Source organism: Lucilia cuprina, chromosome 4, assembly GCF_022045245.1.
Source record: "Lucilia cuprina isolate Lc7/37 chromosome 4, ASM2204524v1, whole genome shotgun sequence".
Taxonomy (NCBI): domain Eukaryota; kingdom Metazoa; phylum Arthropoda; class Insecta; order Diptera; family Calliphoridae; genus Lucilia; species Lucilia cuprina.
The window spans coordinates 31,282,724-31,303,820 of record NC_060952.1 but is presented as its reverse complement, the minus strand read 5'-3'; the positions used below and the strand labels follow the sequence as shown (position 1 = coordinate 31,303,820).

Here is a 21,097-nt window from a genome sequence, read left to right as displayed (position 1 = left end):
TTTATTATTGGTGGGCGGCTTTAGAATGTCTTCAAGAGAAGTAATTTTTATGTTACTTTTAGGGAAGGGTTTTTTGATCGAGATAACCTTAATGAAATTGTATGCTTATATTTGAGTGTTTTTGTTTTTAAGCCGCCGTATTCAAAAAATTATCAATGGCTTATAAATAGTTTATTGCAAACTTCATCCATACAAAATGTCTCGAATAAACAATCAATAACTTTATTTAAGGGTTTTGAATCCGAAGACGAAGTATTTATAATTTGTTTGAAGTTTTTGTTGTTGTTATTATATTTTAACAAATATTATTTGATACAAATTTGAAACAGTTTGTTTAGTCTGTGGATTTTCTAATGAGGGGTTTTAAATTATGAAAAAAGACTATGAGGTGGTAAATTACTAAATTATGAATAACTAAATTTAAAGGTATAAATTTGATCATACTAAAATGGCATTAAGAGAAACTTATAAAAGATTAAAATATTTTCAGAAAATAAATGAAAATGTTTTAAAATTCTTTTCTTTTAATCTTAAATAAATATTCTTGCAAATTTTTTACAATGTTCATAGAACTTTTAAAAGATGATTTATCTATTAAAATGAAAATTAATTATAAAAATTAATTTTATTAATCATTTCTGCTTTGTAAACATAAAACAAAAAAACTCCATAAAAACACAAACATACAATAACTTAGTCAAGAAAAATGTTCATAAATTTGTCTCCATTTATCGCCTCATAAAATATAAAGCAAAAAATCTTTTAAAACATTTAGTATATTTATAGTTTTACTATTTAACAAACAGTGATAAAAACAGTTGTTTTACTTTTGAGTTTTGTTTTCTCTTTGCTGAAAGAGCAAACCCCCACAATCCTTTTAGACAAATTTATTTATGACTTAAGTTGTTACAGCTAAATGTCATTTAAAATTCATACTCATGCAACAACTACAACAATAAAGAACATTTAACCGAAACGAACTTATATTGAAATAAACGCAAAAGTAACAGCAACAAGAATAACAACTACAATATATCAAAGTTGAAGTAAAAAGGATATGAATATGTAATGCACCGAATTGTTGTTGTCCTACGGAAATTTTCCTTTAACTTTTACTGAAATAAACTCCATTTTCTGCATGTAGTTCCTCATCGATCCCAATTTATTTAGGTTTATCTTTAACGAATACAGGACTATGCATTTGTTTTCGTCGATCATGTTTGTATAACTATACCCACTATCCTGTGTCTCTTTCTCCGGACTTCTGAGAATCCTGCTTATTGTTTTCTCATTGCGGTCAATATACAAACCGTTTCATTAATCCAAACGTTCGAAAGGAATTTTTCTCGTCCATTTTTAAATTCAGTTTAAATTAAAGATTTGCATCTAGGCTGAGAACGTGGTTAGAGCCTATTCAGCTCTTTTATAAGAATAAGTTAGATCCATAATCTTTTGAAGTAATGCCACTTAATAGAAAGGTGTTTGTCAGTTCTCGGTTTAGTTCATCAAGAGGCAAATAATGTCAAAGACTTAAAATCCGAATCTATGGCGTATATCTTCTAACAGTTGTATCTTAGATATCTCTGCTTATCTGTAGTATATGTTTGATCCCATCATGCTCAGTCGCTCCAATAATAGATCAAACTAATATTAATAAGTTAGATCCACAATCTCTTGATGTAATGCGACCTAATAGAAAGGAGTTTGTCAGTTCACGGTTAGGTTCCTCAGGAGGCAAATAATGTCAGCTACCAAGACAAAGACTTAAAATCTGAATCTATGGCGTATCTTCTAACAGTTGTATCTTAGATATCTCTTCTTATCTGTAGTATATGTTTGATCCCATCATGCCCCATTAATAGATCAGACTAATATTAATAAATTGGATCCGTAATCTTTTGAAGTAATGCGACCTAATAGAAAAGAGTTTGTCAGTTCTCCGTTTAGTTCCTCAGGAGGCAAATAATCTCAGCAACCAAGACAGATACTTAAAATCCTAATCTATGGTGTACATATTCTAACAGTTATATCTTAGATATCTCTGCTTATCTTTTTATTATGTTCGATCCCATCATGAAACGTTCAGTCGCTCCAATAATAGATCAAACTAATATTAATACCCTTCTAAAGGGAGTTTTATGAAAAAAGGCACCGTCTCAGAAAAGAAATAGTCGTAAACTTACAAATAAGAAAAATATAAAAAAAGATAAAAAAAATCACACAACAAAAACTTCAAAAAAGAACACAAAAACCATTTACTAAGAATACAAAAATGGAAGTAATAGTCACTATTCATACAGGAAACCAACATACACACTCGTCTATCCATCTGTCTGTATGTATGTTCACAGTGAAAGAAGAAATACACAGCTAAATGCAACAAATGCGTTAAATGGCACAAAAAGAGTGTAACTTCCTTTTTAAAACTTTTGATAAATTAAGATGAGTTGAACATTCAGACACTATTATACTGGCTATATACAGATGTACTTATGTATATATACAATATTCAAACTCACAAATCATTTAACAGAAGTGTAAAAGAATAAAGTAGAAGCATTTTAATTTAGAAATAAATTATTCATCAATCTTATTGCTATGATAATAGAAATCTAAACACATCCTCATTTAGATTGGGGTTTTCAGTTGGCAATCAAATGTCAATTAATAAACAGATTAGTTAAACTAAAAATAAATTTAATCTGATGTTAATCACCTTGACGCTTTTGAGTACAAGATTAAAATTCTTAGTATGGCAACATACAAAACAACAGAAAACGTCACTGTTTGTTATCAAAACAAGACATGTTTTTAAAACTATTACACATCCTACCTATAGATCTGCATATAATGGCCATAACTCACTACAGCACAGCAAGGCCCAATTCATCGGGAAGATGGAGACCAAAACCATATGGACCCGCTAAGATCTTACACGGACTTTGATAAAGTTTTCAAAGTCAGAAATTCTTCCAGCAGCGAATGGTGTAGAGGCAACCTACCGAGAGAATATACCAGCAGAATTTTTACAGATGGCTCTTAAATGAACTGCGGCGTTTGTTCTGGTGTCTTTTGTGAAGAAGCTGAATTAAACGTATCTCACCTTTCTTTCCAACAATTGTAGCGCCTTTCAGGTTGAAATATTTGCGATAACAAAAGCCTCTAGGATACTACTTGACTTCAATATTCGCCGCAACATAGGAATCATTGTCGATAGTCAAGTGGCACTTCTCTCACTAAACCCTTATACTACCACTTCCCTATTGGGTCGCCTGTTTGACATTATCCTACTTTGGATCTCTGCGTATAGAGACCATTTTTGTAATGAACATACAAAAATGAATGAGCTTGACAGAATGGGATTGGCTCTTGATATTTCCATCGCCGTTTCAGTAGCAACTCCGTTAGGTTATATCAAGATCAGTATCCTTAGATTCTTTCTTAAAAAGTCTGAAAATGGGTGAAATAACATGGACACATGTAAAGGGGTCAGAATATTATCAATGAGAAACGCACAAGACACCTTATTGACCGAAGTAGGCGATACATATCGAGACTGATATCAGTAACATCAGGACATTGGGTGATACGCAGATATGCAAGTTGGCTCCCTTGCAAAAAAAGGGAAAAGGAAGAAACGGTCTTCACCCTTCTCTGTGAATGCTCTACCCTGAAAAAAACGCTTCCTTGGTAGTTACTTTATATCTAACAATGGCGAGATATCTGGATGTAAGCTGAATGTCATCCTAAGATTCCTCACAGCTGCAGGCTGGATATGTGGAGTGGAGTCGTCCGGCCAAGACGTAGTTTCTTAAAATCTTCTCGACAGTTCGCGTGCAGTGAACCATCACGTTAACCAACCAAGTTTAAAACAAAACAAAAGGTATTTTGAAGACTTCATAATTTATACTAATCAAAAAGACAAACATTTAAATGTTTATTTTTAAAAATATTGTATTAATTTTGTTTTTTTTTTTTTTGATTATTTAAATTGTTGGCTGAGCTTATAAGCAAAATGTCAGGGTGTCCCACGTTGGTTTAAAGGGAATCCTCAAAGTCGACCTATATCTTCATATAGGAAGCTGGAAACCTTTAAACACTTAAGTTAAATTTGAGTTGTGAATGGTACTCCACCAGTAAATTTCAAGAGTTTTAATGGTCTTCACCAGGGTTTAAACAGTTGAGTTATAATGGTCTCCACCAGATTATAAACGTTTGAGTATTTTATGGTCTCCACAATAAAACATAACCTCACTTGAGGTGATACGAAAGCACGAGGTTAATCTAGACAACATATAACTTTGAACAGTTATATGAAGTAATACATTACACCAGTGCGAGCGAGACGCAAAACTGTCGAAAACCAGTCAACGAACACAAGCCTGAACGCGTTTAAGAAATAATCACGATGACGCGAGAGTTATTCCCCAACTCAGACAAGAATTACGACTGATATTGTATTAATTAGTTTGCATCAGCTGTTTACACTTTTGCATTTCTTGCTCAAGTTAAAACCATTAGTTGTAATTCAGGACTGAGTTGGAGAACAACTCTGTCGTCATCGTTTTTATCTCTTAAGGAAAGTCAGTCTTTAGCTTGTTGCCAAGCTTTCGACAGAGTTACTCCTCACCCCTCACTAATTTAATGCTTTATTACTTCGAATTACTGTTCTTTATGCGTTGCCTTCATTACCTCAGAGTGAAGTTATGTTTTTAACTGGTGGAGACCATTTAAACTGAATTATATACTGGAGACCATTAATACTCTAAAACATACTTCTGGTGGAGGCCAAATAATGCTTTTGATTTATTTAAGTTTCGCGCTGATTGATGTGGTAAGTTGGTACGAGCATTTTTTATTATCTGGACTAACTGAAGTGTTCAAAATTGTTATCAGGTATCAGGTCAGAATTCGAGGCCATACAAACAACAAGCTATATTACGGTGGAAAAATGGTCCACGATTACCACTTGCAGAATATGTGTGGTTGAACATAATCGACGAAACAGTCGAATCTTAGGTGATCCAGACTAATATATGTTGAAGTATTCAAAATTGTTAGAAGTATTAGGTCGCAATTCGGAGCAATAGGAATAACAGGCTATATTACTTTAGAAATATAGTCCACTATTACCACTTGCAGAATATTTATATTCCCCTTGTGGTTGAAAATAATCGAAGAAAAAATCGGATCTCAGGTGGTCCAGACAGTTATCTACAAGCATTTTTTTATTATCCGGTCTAACTGAAAGATATGGCACTGTATCTCTGCTAATAAAATCTAATATTTTTCAAGATCTTTGGTCAGATTCCTTCTGTTATGAAATTAAACTTGCCAAATCCGTTCGGCTCTTGCCATAGAATAATCGACTTTAAATTTTTTACATACCATGTTTATCTAACCGACATTGATCTATTTAAATCCACTCTTTCAAACACCGACTGATATACACAGTAAAACGTTGCAAGAAGGAAACAAACAAAATTTACAACACAAAACTTTTTGCACAAAATGAAATTTAAAGCTTTTAGTAACAACAAAACAAAAATGAACAAGTTGTTGGATTTAAAAAGTTTTTTGCAAGTTATTTTTGCTATTGCGAAAAGTCAAGTTGACAATGTCAACGAAATTGTATTTTATAAATTTATATACCCATTCTCTGCATCCTGCAAAGGAAGCAGCAGTAGCAGCATGGGCAAGAAAAGTCTCTTGGAATAATCATGGTGCGAATGTTGTCTTTTTAGAAGTTCGTTGGTGTTGATGGTTTTTGTGGTATTTATTTGCCTTGTAATTTTTTTATTTTTGTTGTTTTGTATCAACAAATTTAACATGAAAAGTTTTCCTTAAATACACATCATCAACAAAAATATAATTTAGTTTTAAGATATTTGGTAAAAATAAAAAAAATATACAAACAAACAATTATGATGAAAATTGTGCTCACAAGTAATTAGTTTCCTTGAATGTTATTGATGGATTGATTGATTACCTTTTAATAGGAACAGTCGAGTGTGTAGAATTTTTTTCTTTTTGTAAAGATATTGCTGTCTTTTAAGAACTTCTGATTTGACAAAAGTGAATACCTTTTAAAAGAATGTAATCAAACGTAGAACTGATCCTTTAATAAAATTATAAACATATATTTACGATTTTGTTAATACATTGTACTACTATCTGATACACAACATGTAAGTGCCATGTGAGAGGTTGAGCTCATAGAGGCTTTCAACCATTAATACTTAGATATCTACTATATATTTAGATCACATGTAATATAAGAATGTCGAAAATTATTTTCAACTTAGACTACACCATAGACTGGACTTTACTGTGATAATTTGATGGCACATTCGGCATCAATATAATAGAGGCTGTCTGGGTTTATATATGTATCGAGTGATAAACCATATATAAACCCAGACAGCCTCTATTATATTGATGCCGAATGTGCCGTCAAATTATCACAGTAAAGTCCAGTCTATGGTATAGTCTAGTCTATAGTCTAGTCTATAGTCTAGTCTATAGTCTAGTCTATAGTCTAGTCTATAGTCTAGTCTATAGTCTAGTCTATAGTCTAGTCTATAGTCTAGTCTATAGTCTAGTCTATAGTCTAGTCTAGTCTATAGTCTAGTCTATAGTCTAGTCTATAGTCTAGTCTATAGTCTAGTCTATAGTCTAGTCTATAGTATACTTTATAGTCTAGTCTATGGTCTAGTCTATAGTATACTTTATAGTCTAGTCTATAGTCTACATTAAAGTCTAGTATATAGTTTAGTCTATAGCATAGTCCACAGTCTAGTCTATTCTATAGTTCACACTCTATAGTCTATTCTATAGTCTATTCTATAGTTCATAGTCTATAGTCTATTCTCTAGTCTAGTATAGTCTATAGTCAAGAGTCTAGTATATAGTTTGGTCTATAGTCTAGTCTATAGTCTATACTAATTACTCAACTATAGACTTGACTGTAGACTTGACTATTTATATCTTTAATCATAGATTAAGGAACTTGTTTTTGACCCGTTTCAATTTCGTGTCAAGTGCCGCAATGTGCATCAAGTATGCAGTAATAATAACGACATTTTCTAACTATCTCTACAGATACGTATTCATATAAAATAAATATTGTAATGAAAAGTTTAAAAACTTTTAACAACAAAACCACAGATTCAAACTTCAAATAAATACAAATTCTCAGAATAATTGCTTTTCATGGCAATTACAAATTGCACTTTAAACTGCTAAAACATTAAAATATCTACGTCACTTTAAAACTTTTCTGACTAAACACAAATCACTAAACATTAACTCTTAATTTAAGTTAATTTTAGAGAAAATACATAGATTTTGCTTTAAAATTTTTTATTCATTAATTATTACTTAAAGTCATGTACAGAATACAAATTTAATTAATATGTATATTACACAAATAAGCGTTGTTGTATTTCAATTACTTTATTTATCATTTTTTATTTTTTACTAAAATTTAAATATACTTTGCCTACTATCCCCAACGATTAATTATTTAATTTTTTACAAAAATTATAACTCTAACGTAGAACTATGTATGTATATAATAAGTGAAGTATTAGGTTTTCACCATGAAATAATTTTGTTTTTATAGGCTGGGATAATTTTGTAATATATAGGTATATAAATTTTATTTTGTATTAATATGCCATATTTTATTATTTCTATTTATTTATAAAACTCTACATTGTAAAGTGAGAGAAATGTTTGGAATCCAAGAAAACTGTATGTAGTTAGAAATAGAACAGAAGAGGGAGAGTAATTGAAGATAAGTTATATTAAATAAACATACATACAAACTATAAAGCAAATTAAAACAAAACATGTAAAAAAAAGGTAAACAATTTCATTTTATGCGCATCCCATCCTCTTCGCTAATATTGACAATTTAACATTAACATCATTAGCTTCTATTCCTGATTAATATTTTTGAAAACATAATTTACAACTAATACAAATATAGCAAAACATATTATAATTATGATATTTGATTGCCAATTCAAGTAAGAATTTGATAGACTTTTCGCTGAATTTGGATCTGCTGCAGTGCCACCATTTATATCGTTTACATTTGCAGTTGTACCATTTGCAGCTAAACGGGCTCTCACACCGCCGACGCCCACCATACCACCACCATTCAGTGTGGCTTTGAGACCATTTGTACCGTTGGCAATTGTACCATTTGCAGCAGCATTTAATGCTTTCAATTTCTGTTCTTTTTCAGTTTGAAGTCTTTTGTTAATCTCTTCGCATATTTCGGGAAATAATTCAACAAAATGGGGATTTTTTAAATTAAATGCAAGCGATTTTTTGGCGAGTTGCTGTTTTTCATAATTTGTAGTTTCGATTGATCCTAATGTAGCGGTACTTTCCAACTAAAACGATATAAAAAACAAATATTACGTGTTTTTATAATGCTTAAGTGATTTGAGTTTCATAACACACCATAAAGCTTAATAAACCAGTAAGAATAGTGCCAACACACCAAGTTGGATTCCATGTATCGGGATGGAAGTCTAAAAGAAAAAGATGGAATTTTTATAAAATTTGGATATATATTTTGGAAATCTAATATTGTTAAAATAAAATTAAAAAAATTTTTAACAAAATTTTAATTTTCGAAAATAAATAATATAAAACTTTTTTTTTAAATAAAGAATATAGATATAAGCACTAATAAAAACATATTGCAAATTTTCTCTAAACTTTGTATTTAATAGTGAAATTTTTAAAAATTTTTAAAGTTAAAAGTAAAAAAAAAAATTCTAAATTTCTAAAAAAAACATCCGAAAATTAAACAAGTCATATTTATATATACGGCTGTGCCGAATCTTATATACCCTTCACCAAGTATGTTTTAAAAAACAGTTTTTATTTATTTTGTATCTCTGCACACATGTCACACATAACATACACAAACAAAGAAATATTAACCGTTGTACTGTACTACCACCGTTAAACTGTATTACCGCCCTCAAACAAATATGAGCAATATTACCAACATATCACTGCTTTATCTCCTTGTTGTTGTTTTTATGCTTTTATTTATAATTTGTTGAGGAAATTTTCAGAGGTAGTCTCAGATTTTTACCCATATCTCAGTTATTTATTAGTCGATTTTGATGATTTTCAATAGGAAACTTCTCGAAAGCATGTCTGACAGAATTATTGAAGATTTGGATCTCGAAGATATCTGGAGTCTTCAGAAAGTTAATTTCAACAGACAGACAGACGGACATAGCTTAATCGACTCTGTTATCTATAAGGATCCAGAATATATATACTTTATATAATCGGAAAATTATATTATAGAAATTACAAACGGAATGACAAACTTATATATACCCTTCTCACGAAGGTGAAGGATATAAAAATAAAACAAAAAAATTTAAAATTAAAAAGTTTTTTTAAAACTATAGCAACCATGAAAATTTGTATTAGTTCTCCAACTATTTCTAGAACACATGATTTTAGCCTGAACTCGTTCTAATTTGGTGTTGAGACCAATTAATTTTGCTCGAAATTGTCACCTTCGGAACTCGTTCTGAGGAAGCGTTATGGAGTCGATACTCGTTCTTTGGAACGCTTTTGGAACTAGTTCTTTCAATCAATGTTTTTTGTTCGAATTTGGCAACCTCGGAACAAGTTCCAGGAAAGCTTTAGAGAACGTATAAAGAAATATTTTTTATTTAGCTTTTTTTTTTAATTACTAAGATTAGGAGCAATTTTGAGAAATTGTTGAGGTTTTTTGACTATTGTACCAATGTTATTTACATAACTTACATACAAATACATATCTTAAGTAAGACTAAATATCCCAGCAGTTCGACGGGACAGTCCCGAACTGACCACTTAATCTACCACTTGTGGTGGCCCCTAGCCACTTGACTACCCAGGTGACTGACCATTTTAACATGGGCTTGTCCTACGAGGAAGTCAATCGTCACTCTACACCCTACAAAGAGACAATTGCCTTTGCTCTCGCTTACAAAGGGGACACTAAAGTGATGACTGTCTTCATTCTCGATTACAAAGAGTTTATTTGTGACGAAAGACCAAAAACATACGATTTCGAGTCAGCCAGGTGGTAAGATATTAATGGAACTAAAATTTAAAAATTTCAAGTGTCTACTCTCCAGAATACTATGGGACAATAATGAGACGATTGACCCAAAAGTTATAAATTTGAGTCAACCAGATGGTGGAATATTAGTAGAAAGTAATAACATTTCTCCAAAAGATGGGTAAAATAACTACTTTCGGAAGTACAACAAAAAAACAACTTTTAAGAGTTTAATCTCTAGGTTACTTGAGGACAGTTAAGAGACGACTATCTCCGCTCCCGCTTACAAAGGGGACATTAAAGTGACGACTGTCTTCATTCTCGATTACAAAGGGTGCATTCGTGACGAATGACCCAAAACATACGAATTACAATCATACAGGTGGGTAACTATTAGTGAAAATTACGGTCTTTTTCGTATGCATTGACTCTTTGTCGAACTGCTGAGATAATTCTTCCGCACATCTCTTTTAAAATATTTTTTTAAAGGATATACGTTACAAGCAGCTAACTTTCCCTTCACTCGGTACCATTCAATTAGGGATCTCTTTAATATCTTTGAACGCGTTTTCCTTTTCGTTAAATAAAAGTATATACATTTTTAATTTTCTAACATTTAATTCAATTGATTCCAAGTAAGTGATTCGGAACTAGTATGCTTTCCATTGAACTAGTTCCAAAGAATTAGTTCCTTGAAAACTATTTAGATGTATTTAAAAACAACCACAATACTTTAAGGAACTGGTTCCAGAAGTAATGGCGACATTACTAGTTCCAAGGCTGTTGTTGTTTAAGTATCTGAAGTGGTTCCGATTTCACTCGTTCTAGAACTAGTAGTTTTTAGAGCAAGTTCTAAAATTTTTCCCGGGCACTTGCATTTCCAAACATACATAGTAATAATAATAGTCTTACCTGATATACTTAAACACAGACGGGTATTTGTTTTGAAACGTCCATTCGGTGTCAGCATATAAATTGATGGCGGCTTAAAGGGAAATTCTCTGGGAAACAATAGGGTACCATGATAATAACCACCATAATAGGGTGAATCTTCGGGACCTTTGACAACATAATGCCATTCTAAAATGTTATTGGGTAAAGGTTCTGCGGTGATATAAGGCAATGGGTCACGTTTTAAACGCATATAATCCTGTTTCATACGGGAAACAGCTGTTGGCTGTTTACGGCCCGACGATGAATTGGGCATTTTTTTAACTTCCATGGCTCCACTAAGCAATAGACAATAAACAGGAAATTAAACAGCTAAAATATAAATAGAAAACAAAAAAAACTTTAAAATATTCCTTTTTGAAATCTTAAGAATTTGCAATCAACAAAAAGAAAACAATAACAATAAGTACACGTGTCTTTTTTTAAATAAATGTAAAACAAACTATAAAACTGTTAAAAATAGTGATAAGTAAATTGAAAATAGAAGTATTAATTCTATATTATGTATGTTTTTTATCAAATAATTAAAATAATTTGGTATCATTTGTTTCTTGAACGAAATTTGCAAAATCTACTATAAGCAACAAAATCAAACAAATATTTTAAATAAAAGATATATGTAAAGAAAATATATGTAATAGGTATTAATAAAAATATTAATTTTACATTTTTTATATTTTCCACTTTACCCTGACCTTCGCGTTGTATTTTATTCTTATTTTCTAATGTTGTTTTCTAGTTGTTATTGTTGCATACTCTTCTTAAAATATAAACAATTAAAGTGATACTCACAAGGGGAGCGTCTAGCTCCCCTCAGCAACACCTCTTATCCTATTTACCTTTTTATTTTTTGTGTTGCAAACAGATTTGTAAACTTGTCTTCTATAAATTACTTTTTCACAATTGTAATTTGTTATCTTACAAGTAAATTCACTCACTTCCTGGTTTTTAGACTTCTTCACCTCAGCCTTTTTTGTCGAAAACAATTTTTGTGATGTGACCAATTTACTGATTCCTCCTCCTCTTACGTTCTTGAGTTCAATCGTAATAACTTAGCAATTAATAATATTAATTTTGTTAAAATACGTAGTTGTTGCGGATTTAATTGCTTTCGTTTTGTTTTAATTTTGCTGTACTTTCTTTGTTTAGATATTTTTGTTTATTTAATGCTTTTGTAGTGGTTTTTAATGTTTTTTTTTTAATAATTTTATTTGTTTTACAATATTTTGATTGTGTTTTTTCACAAAATTTCACTAGTCTTGAAAAATTTCTGCATTTTTTTCTTTACAATTTTTTAGTGATGTCACAAATTTCTGGTGTTATCGACAGTTTGCTTTCTATCGATATGTAAATGATAACTGCTTTTTAATTGGCCGTTTTTACACCAAAAATATGATAATAATCACAGAGCTGGCAGTGTAGGGTAATATAAAATATTGCGTTTAAATATATATTTAAAAGGTTTTTGTTTTGTAATTTTGCGATTACTCCATTCCTCTTCAGTAATCCAAATAATAGGAGAATTAAAGTGGTTTTAAGTTAAGGCTTTAATGTACGTTCCCAATTCTGTTCAATATAATATCAAATTTACTGGTCTTGGTCAAGGTTTTTTAAACTATATCTAAATGTGGGCGTGTAAAAGATCCTGCATTGAAATCACTAGGGACCATGGTGCTCACAGAGGGGACACAACCTGAGCTATTGCTTCAGCCAGAATATGGCTTGTCCGAGATATCGGTTTATAAGAGAAAAGGTTAGTTAGTTGGTTAGTTTGAAAGTAGGATGTACATATATACATCAAATCCGAAGAAATACACCTAAGCCTCTATCGGGCCTGTTGTGCGCTCCTTAACCAGTGCCTCAGTGGTTAGTGTTCTAGTCCGGTCTACCAGACTAGAACACTAATCTACCGGAGGCTACAGAGAAAAGGTTAAATATTATAAAATTAAATTTTCAAAGAAAATATTAATTCTTTCATACTATTTTTTGTTCTTATTATTTATCGTTGCGGTTGATAATGGTGATGCAGCACATATCGTTATTTTGGAATCCCCAGCATTGGATTTTTATCTAAAGGTAAATTTGCCTAGCTTAAAGCAAAAATTAAAAAAAATCAGACATTTTGATAAATGTTGGATCAAAAACATAATTTCAGATTTATTTTATTAGCTTTAATATCGAAAACTAATGGCCAAATCTGACTTTGAAATCTGCACCTACGTCTACTATTTCATCAAAATTCCCGATTTTTTTTTACTTTGAACAATTTGTACTGTTATTTCGGGATCTTGAGAACGAGGGCAACTAAAATTTGTCATTTAAGACTTAAATCTGTGCTGAATCCTAAAATGATTTTAGAATAGAGCTAAGTGCAATATTTTATAAAAATTTCATAAAAAAGTGTTGATGCCGTATATCTAAACTTTAATCTCAAAAACTAACTTGCCGAATCTGACCTGAAACTCACCTTTATCTGAAAATGGACTCATAACGGATTTAGGTCCATTGTTTCATCAAAATTCCAGAAATTTTTTTTACTTTGAACTATTTATGATATTATTTTGGGATCTCGAAGCCGAGGGCAACTAAAAATTCTTATTTAACCCTCCGTCATGCACATGTTCTGATAGTCACGTACGTAGCGCATGTATCTGGCGCTGTGGGATGAACCAAACGTAATGTTACGGTACCCGATATATCATTTTAGTAACAATATTACGATATCTAACAATATTTGTAGAGGGTACCTGGAGACTCAAACCCCTAACCAAATTAGAAATATATTAAAATCACAGTTAAATTCGTAAAATATCTGGCCAGATAAATGCGCATGACGGAGGGTTAAGACTAAAATCTTTGCTGAATTCAAAAATTGTTTAAGAAGTGAGCTAGATCCAATATTTCATAAAAATTTCTGCACAAAATTATTGAACCAAATAAACCGCAAATTTTTTTTCACATCAAGATTTTTGTAAAACGTGAGGTTCTTGTATCGGTTAGCGAATCATTCAATAGCCGTGACTTGGTACCCTAATATAGTGGAAATTTTGAAAAAATTAAATATAATTCAAGTTCAGCACTTAGTTTAAAAATAACAAAAAAATTAAATTTCAAGTTCAACAATTTTCTTTAATTTGAAAATAAATGGAAAATACATTTTTGATTTTTAATAGATTTAAAAAATTTCTATAAATAATTTTTAATTTTTTTATTTATAGAGAATATAAATAAAAAAAGTAAGAAATGTTTTCGATTGCTATAAACATATTTTTAAACTATTTATTTTTAAATTGTTTTAATTGATAAAGAAATTTTTCTATGTTCAATTAGAGAATATCTTTTGTAAGTCGAAAGATTTTAAATATAAAAGATATTTTCACATTCTTTAAAAAGACCTTTATAACATAATGATCAGAAAGTTGCCTTCAAAGTGATCATGAACATTAAAATATAAAGCAAATAAATATTTTTTTTGAATTTCTTATAATGATAACAAACCGAAAAATATATAAAAGTTGACCTAAAAGTTCTAAACATTAAACAACAACTTAACAATGTCTCTTAAAAGACACTCCTCCTCCTACTTTCAAAAAACAAAACCAAAATAACGAAAATTTTATACATACACCCCCGAGGAAGCAAATAAAAAAGAGTTATAACTGACTAACTAAATAATTTGGACTTTAAACAGACTTTAAAATTGCAATCCGAAAGAATGTAATTTAAAGAAAAAATTGTACTTATAACAATAGCTTTAATAAAAAAAAATAAACATTTACAAATGTTTTTCTTTTACTATTCAAATACTTGTTTATTATTATTAAAATATATTATAAAACTGATAAGAAATTGAAAAGAGAATATAAAATCTTAGATTGTAGTGGCTATTCCAACTCAAGCATATGCTAGTTTTATTTACGTATTATTGGAATAAACTATTGAAAACCAAGAATACAAAAGCACTGGCTTATCGGTAAAAAAATATTGTTATTTTTCTGTCTCACCAAAAACACTATCACAACCTGCGACAAAATTTTAAGAATTTAGTATTTATTTGACTTGTTGCAATTAAAGACGTGATTTTCTTAAAAAAAATTTTTTTTTGAAATAAATTAATTTTTTTATACGAACTTATTCACAATAATGAATAAAATTGGTAAAATTGGTTTCTTGGGTGGTGGCAAAATAGCTCAGGCTATGGCAAATGGTTTTATATCGGCCGGTAATTATATAGTTTTTATTATTTTTTTAAAAAAATGTTGACTAAGGTTATTTTTGTTATGTTTTGTTTAATTTAGGTTTAACTAAACCAGAATCAATTATGGCTAGTGTTCATCCCTCTGATTCTATATCACTGCAATCATTTCAGGTGCAAAGTGTTAAGATTAATTAAATTGAATTATTTCATAATTAATTAAAATTATCTGTTTATTTTTTTGTATTTATAGAAACTTGGCGTTGAGACTTTAACAAAAAATGACCCGGTCATTGAAAAATCAAATATTATTTTCATTTCTGTTAAACCTCAAGTTGTACCACAAGTTTTAGCCGAAGTTAAATCAAAAAGTAATGAAAAGCTATTTATCTCTGTAGCCATGGGTGTTACCATCAAAACATTGGAACAGGTAATTAAATTAAATATACTTATGTTAGTGCATGTTTTTCTTTTTAAATTAAATTTTAATTTTATTTTTTTGATTGAGTTCTTATCGCTTGTTGAAATGTTTATATTTGCCTTTTATCTACAAGACATTAAAGATTATAAAAACAAACATTCATAAAAACAAATATACATTTTTAATTCAGTTTGATAGTACATACTTAAAGAAAATATTTGTTTCGAAAACCGGTACACATTTAAATTGACCAATAGTTTTTCAAAAAAAAAAAAAAAACAAGTTTATAAAAGAAAAAACCCAAAATATTTTTTCGTGACTAGAATTTGAATAAACTGAAAGAAAGTTATGAGTGAACACTTTCGAAGTAAAAATATATTTTTTATTTCGAAGAAAAACGTACTGTTTTTGAACTTTTCTTATTCTGCATAAATCTGGTTTTGTGGAAAAAGATAATATTTGATTCATACTAATTCCTTAATTTATTTCATTAATTACTTTACTTTATATTCTATGCTGATATTGATAAATATTTCATAATTGTATTTCATTGATTTACACTTGTTCTAAAAACTAAACTAATTTTTTACATCGGAATTTACTCATTATTTTCCTTTAAACATTTTTAAAGCAATGAGGATATAATTTCTGAAGATTACAATTAAAAACACTTAACAGGTGTCCTTTTAATAATAAAACAATAAATTCTAAAAAGGAATTTAAAAAATAATTTGAAAAAACCCAACAAAATTAACTGGAATTCTAAAAATGCAAAATACTTTATTTTTATTGTACAGCTAATTCTGATGAAAAGCAATAAAAAATGCAACAACAAATGCAGCAAAATTTGTATTTTAAAATATTTTCACGGTTTTCCCATTCAACGCAATATTTATTTTTAATTGGAAAACATCAATTTACTTTTTACATGTTTATACGAAACTTTATTTATGAACAAAATTCTCTTAAAAAATTGTAGGCAAAAAACTTAGTTGATTCACTGTAGCTTTTCTGGTTTTGTCTCTTCGGCATTTGATGCATTAATTTTTTTATTTATTAAATCGTTGTTTAATGATATTATCATATATCGCCTGAAATATGTTTTTAAACTGTACATCGGTGGAACATTTGTGGGGAGATAGAGATAATTTTTAAATTCCCTTGTAACAAAAAATTAAACGAAAGTTGTTTAAATATATAGAAATACAAATATCTTTTATAACGCAATATTTTGGGTCGGATCGGAACAAAAAAAAAACTTGTTTCTTTTGCGAGATTTGCTTTTGTAAGAATTGGACAATTTTGAATTTTAGCCTTTTAAAAGGTGTTGGAATACAGTATTTTTAAAGATTTGTAAAATAAATAAAATTACCCACACAATTTTTTTAATACATCTTTACAGAACCTCTCTCCCACCTCACGTGTGATACGTGTAATGCCCAATACACCAGCTCTAGTACAATCGGGTTGTTCAGTATTTGTACGTGGTTCAAAGGCCACCGATGAAGATGCAAAAAATACTCAAAAACTATTGGAAGCCATTGGTACATGTGAAGAAGTCGATGAATATCTATTGGATCCCATAACAGCTCTAAGTGGTAGTGGACCGGCCTACGTATTTGTAATGATTGAAGCGTTAGCTGATGGTGCAGTACGTATGGGTATACCACGTGATATGGCCTATCGTTTAGCCTCTCAAACTGTTATGGGTTCAGGACATTTGGTGAGAGACTCCAAAGAACATCCTGGTTTGCTGAAAGATAACGTAACAAGTCCGGCGGGTTCAACAGCAGCTGCTTTAAAACATTTAGAAGAAGCTGGCTTCAGGGCAGCAGTTGCTGGTGCAGTGGAGGCAGCTACACTAAGATGCCGTGAAATGTCCAAAGAATAATAGCGATAAAAAGTCGATTAAGTTTAGGAAAATTTAATTTATTTTTATAATAAAAATAAAACTCATTATTACTATATAAGAAAAATCTATACATATGCTATACATGTTTACTGTATTAAAAATTAATTTAGAATTTCTTCTTTTTCTTGGCTCTGTCCATAGCATTAAGTTCACCTTGCTGTAGGGAGGCTTCAGCATAAATACGCTTAACCTTTTCGCGGCGTTCCTTGTCACTGTAAACGAAATAAAATTATACAATTGTTATGAAAATAATTTGCCAAAATATATACCTTTGTAATTGTTGCGATATACGCATTTTCTGCAGGAACTCTGTATCACGACGTATTTCACGTATAGCACCCTTAGTTTCACGCTTAATTTTCGCCATAAGTTTAACTTTTTCTTCTTTGGCGGCAGACAATTTAGGACGTCGTTTATCATCATACACTGTTTCTATACGAGGCTCTAATAGACGCAATGCTTTGGGCTTCTTTTCGGGAGGTACCAATTTTGTAAGAGTTTTTTTGGCTAGCGATTCCAAAGCACTTTTTGTTTTTTCATAATTATCTTTTACATATGTGGGATATGCTGTTAATGGCAACTTTTCCAACATATCCAATAGGTTTGTTGCCAAAAAGTTACAGCCAATATTTTCATTAACCAAACTCACAGCATCTTCGATTAGTTTCAAACATTGATTTAATGACCTCACCTTAAAATCATTCGAAAATGTTTGTGTAACTAAATCTTCAGCCTTTAAGGGTTCCTCCTTAATATCCACAAATTCTTTTGAATCTTCTGGTATGGCTAGCAGTTTACTTAGAAGACCTTGACTTTGGAAGGGTGGTAGTATTTTAATAATTTCTATTGGTCTTTTGGGTATACTAAGGAATACAACACCCAAGAGATAATTAAAGGCAGCTGGTAAAAATCTTTTTGAAATTTGACCATATTCTAAACTTAAAGTTACTAAAAATAGACCCATAGCTATATCCTGACGACTACGTACACGAGCTTTAGATAAAATATGCTGTATAAATATGTAACAAGGCGTCACAATGGGATGTCTGAAATCCGATGTAGAACAGAGATTTGAAACTAATTTTAAATAAATTAAAACTTCTAAAGATGGAAATTGTTTTGAGTTCTTTTTAAATTCAGCATATTTCTCCTTTATAACATCCAATAAAGTATTACACATTCTCTCTGGATTTAAATGTATCAAATCATAAAGATGAGGCATTATTGATGAAAGAAATTTAAAATGTTCTCTTATATCTTCCTGGCTGGCTTCAGAGAATTTTTCATTTAAAAGTTGTAAAAGAAAAGCAAATAATTTAATTATTTTTTCACGATTGACACCTTCCAATTTTGGATGATTGCACTTAATCAGACGCTCTACAATAATCGATTGATCTTGAAGTTTATATTCATTTAAAAGTTTAGTGAACTCAGAGTATGTTTTCGGCATTTCTATAGTAAATGGCAGATCAGTTCTTTCAATATTTACTTTCGTTTCCTGTTTCTTTTGGTTGTCGGTAACTTTTTCTTTTGTTGCCTTTGTCGTTATCTCTTCGTCGATTTCTTCCTCTGAATCGGATACTTTTAGATCACTTAAATGATCCTCTTCATCATCTTCATTTTCCGATTCATCTTCATCCTCTTCCTCCTCCTCTTCGCCTTCGTCATTTTCATCATCGTTATCTTCCTCTTCTTCAACAGCTTCATGCTCCTCCTCCGCGACATCGTTTTCTTCATTATCTTCTTGCTTGCCACCCAATGTACCTGGTTTTAAATATTAGGTTTTTTTAATTATTATTATTATTTAATATGCCCTTTCCAACTTTTAATTATATCCCAATGTAAGTCTAAATTTTTGCATTTTTAAATATTAAAATATCTGCGAATTTGTCAATATTATTTATAGCACACGTAAAATCTAACTTTACAAAATTTTGAATTGTCTAAGAAAATAATTTTGTTAATTTCTTTAAGTTTTTTAATATTCGCCAATTTCTGGAAAACAGTTTTAACATTTTAAAAAATTTCCTACGTTTTTGTTTCCTCTTAAAATGAGAATATCTTATTAGTTAAGATTTGTTATTGCCAAGTTTGTAAGAGTAAATATATAATTGACTTTAAAATATCACTTACCATCCATATTATATGCCAAAGTACCTTCCTCCTCTCCATCACCATACGCAAAATAACCATCATCTAAATCATCCGCCGATCTATGTTTAGGTTTTTGTTCTTCCTCATCCTCTTCTCCCTCTGCTCGCATACGTTTCATACGTTCTCGCTCCAGTTTCTCCAAACGTTCTTTTTCTTTTTTTGCCATATCTTCCTCCGATAATAGTTTATCGGTAACAACACCCCGAGGTTCAAATACCAATTCTTTAGCCAAACGATCATAATCATCAAGATCAGGTTTTGCTTTCAACTCATTTTTGGACATTTTGCCTACCAAACCCATAAGATCCTTATAGTTGGCATCTAATTTTTCGGTTAAATCAAAAAGTTCATCTTTTTCTTTGGCAATTTCTACCTTGCGACGTTTTTGTTCAACAATCATTTCTTCTATGGCACTTTTACGGTCTTTGGCCGCTGCAGCATCACCACCAAAATGCGCCGCTTCGGTAAATTCCGCTGTAATTAATATGTTTGTAGGTTTTACCTTTAAAATTTACCTAAAAATATTTATAAAATAAATACCATCCAGCCCTTCATCTTCTTCTGCCTCATCATCAGATCTTTCATCGCGGAACTGTTCGATTTCTTCTAATGTTTGGCCTCGATGTGTCAATACTTCATCATCGTTTAAATTAAAACGTGATTTTTTGTTTTCTTTCAATCTCTCCAATTTATCGGCCGCGAAACGGGCATTCATTATTTGCTCATCCAATTCATCGTCATTCAAATGCTTGCCTATACGACGATCTTTAAATTTGTTCGTCTTATGTTTATCCATAAATTCTTGTCCCAGTGTTTCCTGACGCCTCTTAACCGCCTTTGCCCGGGACACACCAGGCAATCCACGATCGTGTTTACAGGTTCTACCCAAAATTTGAAATTTCTCCTTGTTCATGTGAACCTCGAAAGGATTCAAACGTTTCGAGGTGGCCGGATTAGCGGTGGCGAATGGATTCTCTTTTTTAACAGCCTTTTTGGCATAAACTGCATCAGCAGCCGATTTTTTATTCTTTTTGACCATTTTATTTACACTTTATTACACTTTTATTTAAAGTTTTCTGTGATTTTATTAAATATTTCGTGTTAACAAAAATCTTGTTGCATTTTCAACACAAACAAATGCGATAAAACGACCCGCACGTGGTAAACATAAGCATCAGCTGTTTGATTTACAGTGTTGTATTTTAAAGGCGTTATTACATTAGCAAAAAATATTAACGTGACCAAAAATAAATATATGAAAAAGATATATGCAAATTATTTTAAAAATAAGAAAATAATGGAAATGATTTTTTTAATTGGTAAACATGTAACATAGATTTACTGCTCCGAATTTTAAAACTATAACACAAA

The 21,097-nt window shown here is 30.6% G+C and overlaps 3 protein-coding genes across 4 annotated transcripts; 1 reads left to right on the top strand and 2 right to left on the bottom strand.

The window, feature by feature from the left end:
• Positions 1 to 7,345: 7,345 nt before the first annotated feature.
• On the bottom strand, positions 7,346 to 12,259 carry LOC111675033 (ubiquitin-conjugating enzyme E2 J2). 2 transcript variants are annotated; one of them, XM_023435729.2, is made up of 4 exons: positions 11,983 to 12,259; positions 11,006 to 11,356; positions 8,476 to 8,546; positions 7,346 to 8,405 (listed from the first exon to the last, which is right to left on the bottom strand). In XM_023435729.2, the coding sequence occupies exons 2-4, from the start codon at positions 11,313 to 11,315 to the stop codon at positions 7,941 to 7,943; spliced, it is 846 nt and encodes a 281-aa protein (XP_023291497.2). In that variant the 5' UTR covers positions 11,316 to 11,356; positions 11,983 to 12,259; the 3' UTR covers positions 7,346 to 7,940. The 2 variants fall into 2 exon arrangements, with proteins under 2 accessions (XP_023291497.2, XP_023291496.2); XM_023435728.2 differs by having other exon boundaries at positions 11,884 to 12,258.
• Positions 12,260 to 15,042: 2,783 nt separating this feature from the next.
• Positions 15,043 to 17,640, top strand: LOC111675041 (pyrroline-5-carboxylate reductase 1, mitochondrial). The gene is made up of 4 exons (XM_023435737.2): positions 15,043 to 15,266; positions 15,343 to 15,413; positions 15,493 to 15,669; positions 17,063 to 17,640. The coding sequence occupies exons 1-4, from the start codon at positions 15,188 to 15,190 to the stop codon at positions 17,549 to 17,551; spliced, it is 816 nt and encodes a 271-aa protein (XP_023291505.2). The 5' UTR covers positions 15,043 to 15,187; the 3' UTR covers positions 17,552 to 17,640.
• Positions 17,569 to 20,899, bottom strand: LOC111675040 (nucleolar protein 14 homolog). The gene is made up of 4 exons (XM_023435736.2): positions 20,267 to 20,899; positions 19,706 to 20,200; positions 17,842 to 19,336; positions 17,569 to 17,784 (listed from the first exon to the last, which is right to left on the bottom strand). The coding sequence occupies exons 1-4, from the start codon at positions 20,763 to 20,765 to the stop codon at positions 17,679 to 17,681; spliced, it is 2,595 nt and encodes an 864-aa protein (XP_023291504.2). The 5' UTR covers positions 20,766 to 20,899; the 3' UTR covers positions 17,569 to 17,678.
• Positions 20,900 to 21,097: the final 198 nt, after the last annotated feature.

What these genes read in the sequence shown, in the direction of transcription:
- LOC111675033 (XM_023435729.2), bottom strand. Translation starts at nt 11,315, where the DNA reads ATGGAAGTTAAAAAAATGCCCAATTCATCGTCGGGCCGTAAACAGCCA. An exon ending in TCTGTGTTTAAGTATATCAG is followed by an intron (nt 8,547 to 11,005) that starts GTAAGACTATTA and finishes TTTTTCTTTTAG; the next exon opens with ACTTCCATCCCGATACATGG. An exon ending in CTGGTTTATTAAGCTTTATG is followed by an intron (nt 8,406 to 8,475) that starts GTGTGTTATGAA and finishes ATATCGTTTTAG; the next exon opens with TTGGAAAGTACCGCTACATT.
- LOC111675041 (XM_023435737.2), top strand. Translation starts at nt 15,188, where the DNA reads ATGAATAAAATTGGTAAAATTGGTTTCTTGGGTGGTGGCAAAATAGCT. An exon ending in TATCACTGCAATCATTTCAG is followed by an intron (nt 15,414 to 15,492) that starts GTGCAAAGTGTT and finishes TTGTATTTATAG; the next exon opens with AAACTTGGCGTTGAGACTTT. An exon ending in CCATCAAAACATTGGAACAG is followed by an intron (nt 15,670 to 17,062) that starts GTAATTAAATTA and finishes ACATCTTTACAG; the next exon opens with AACCTCTCTCCCACCTCACG.
- LOC111675040 (XM_023435736.2), bottom strand. Translation starts at nt 20,765, where the DNA reads ATGGTCAAAAAGAATAAAAAATCGGCTGCTGATGCAGTTTATGCCAAA. An exon ending in AGAAGATGAAGGGCTGGATG is followed by an intron (nt 20,201 to 20,266) that starts GTATTTATTTTA and finishes TATTAATTACAG; the next exon opens with CGGAATTTACCGAAGCGGCG. An exon ending in TTTGGCATATAATATGGATG is followed by an intron (nt 19,337 to 19,705) that starts GTAAGTGATATT and finishes ATTTAAAACCAG; the next exon opens with GTACATTGGGTGGCAAGCAA.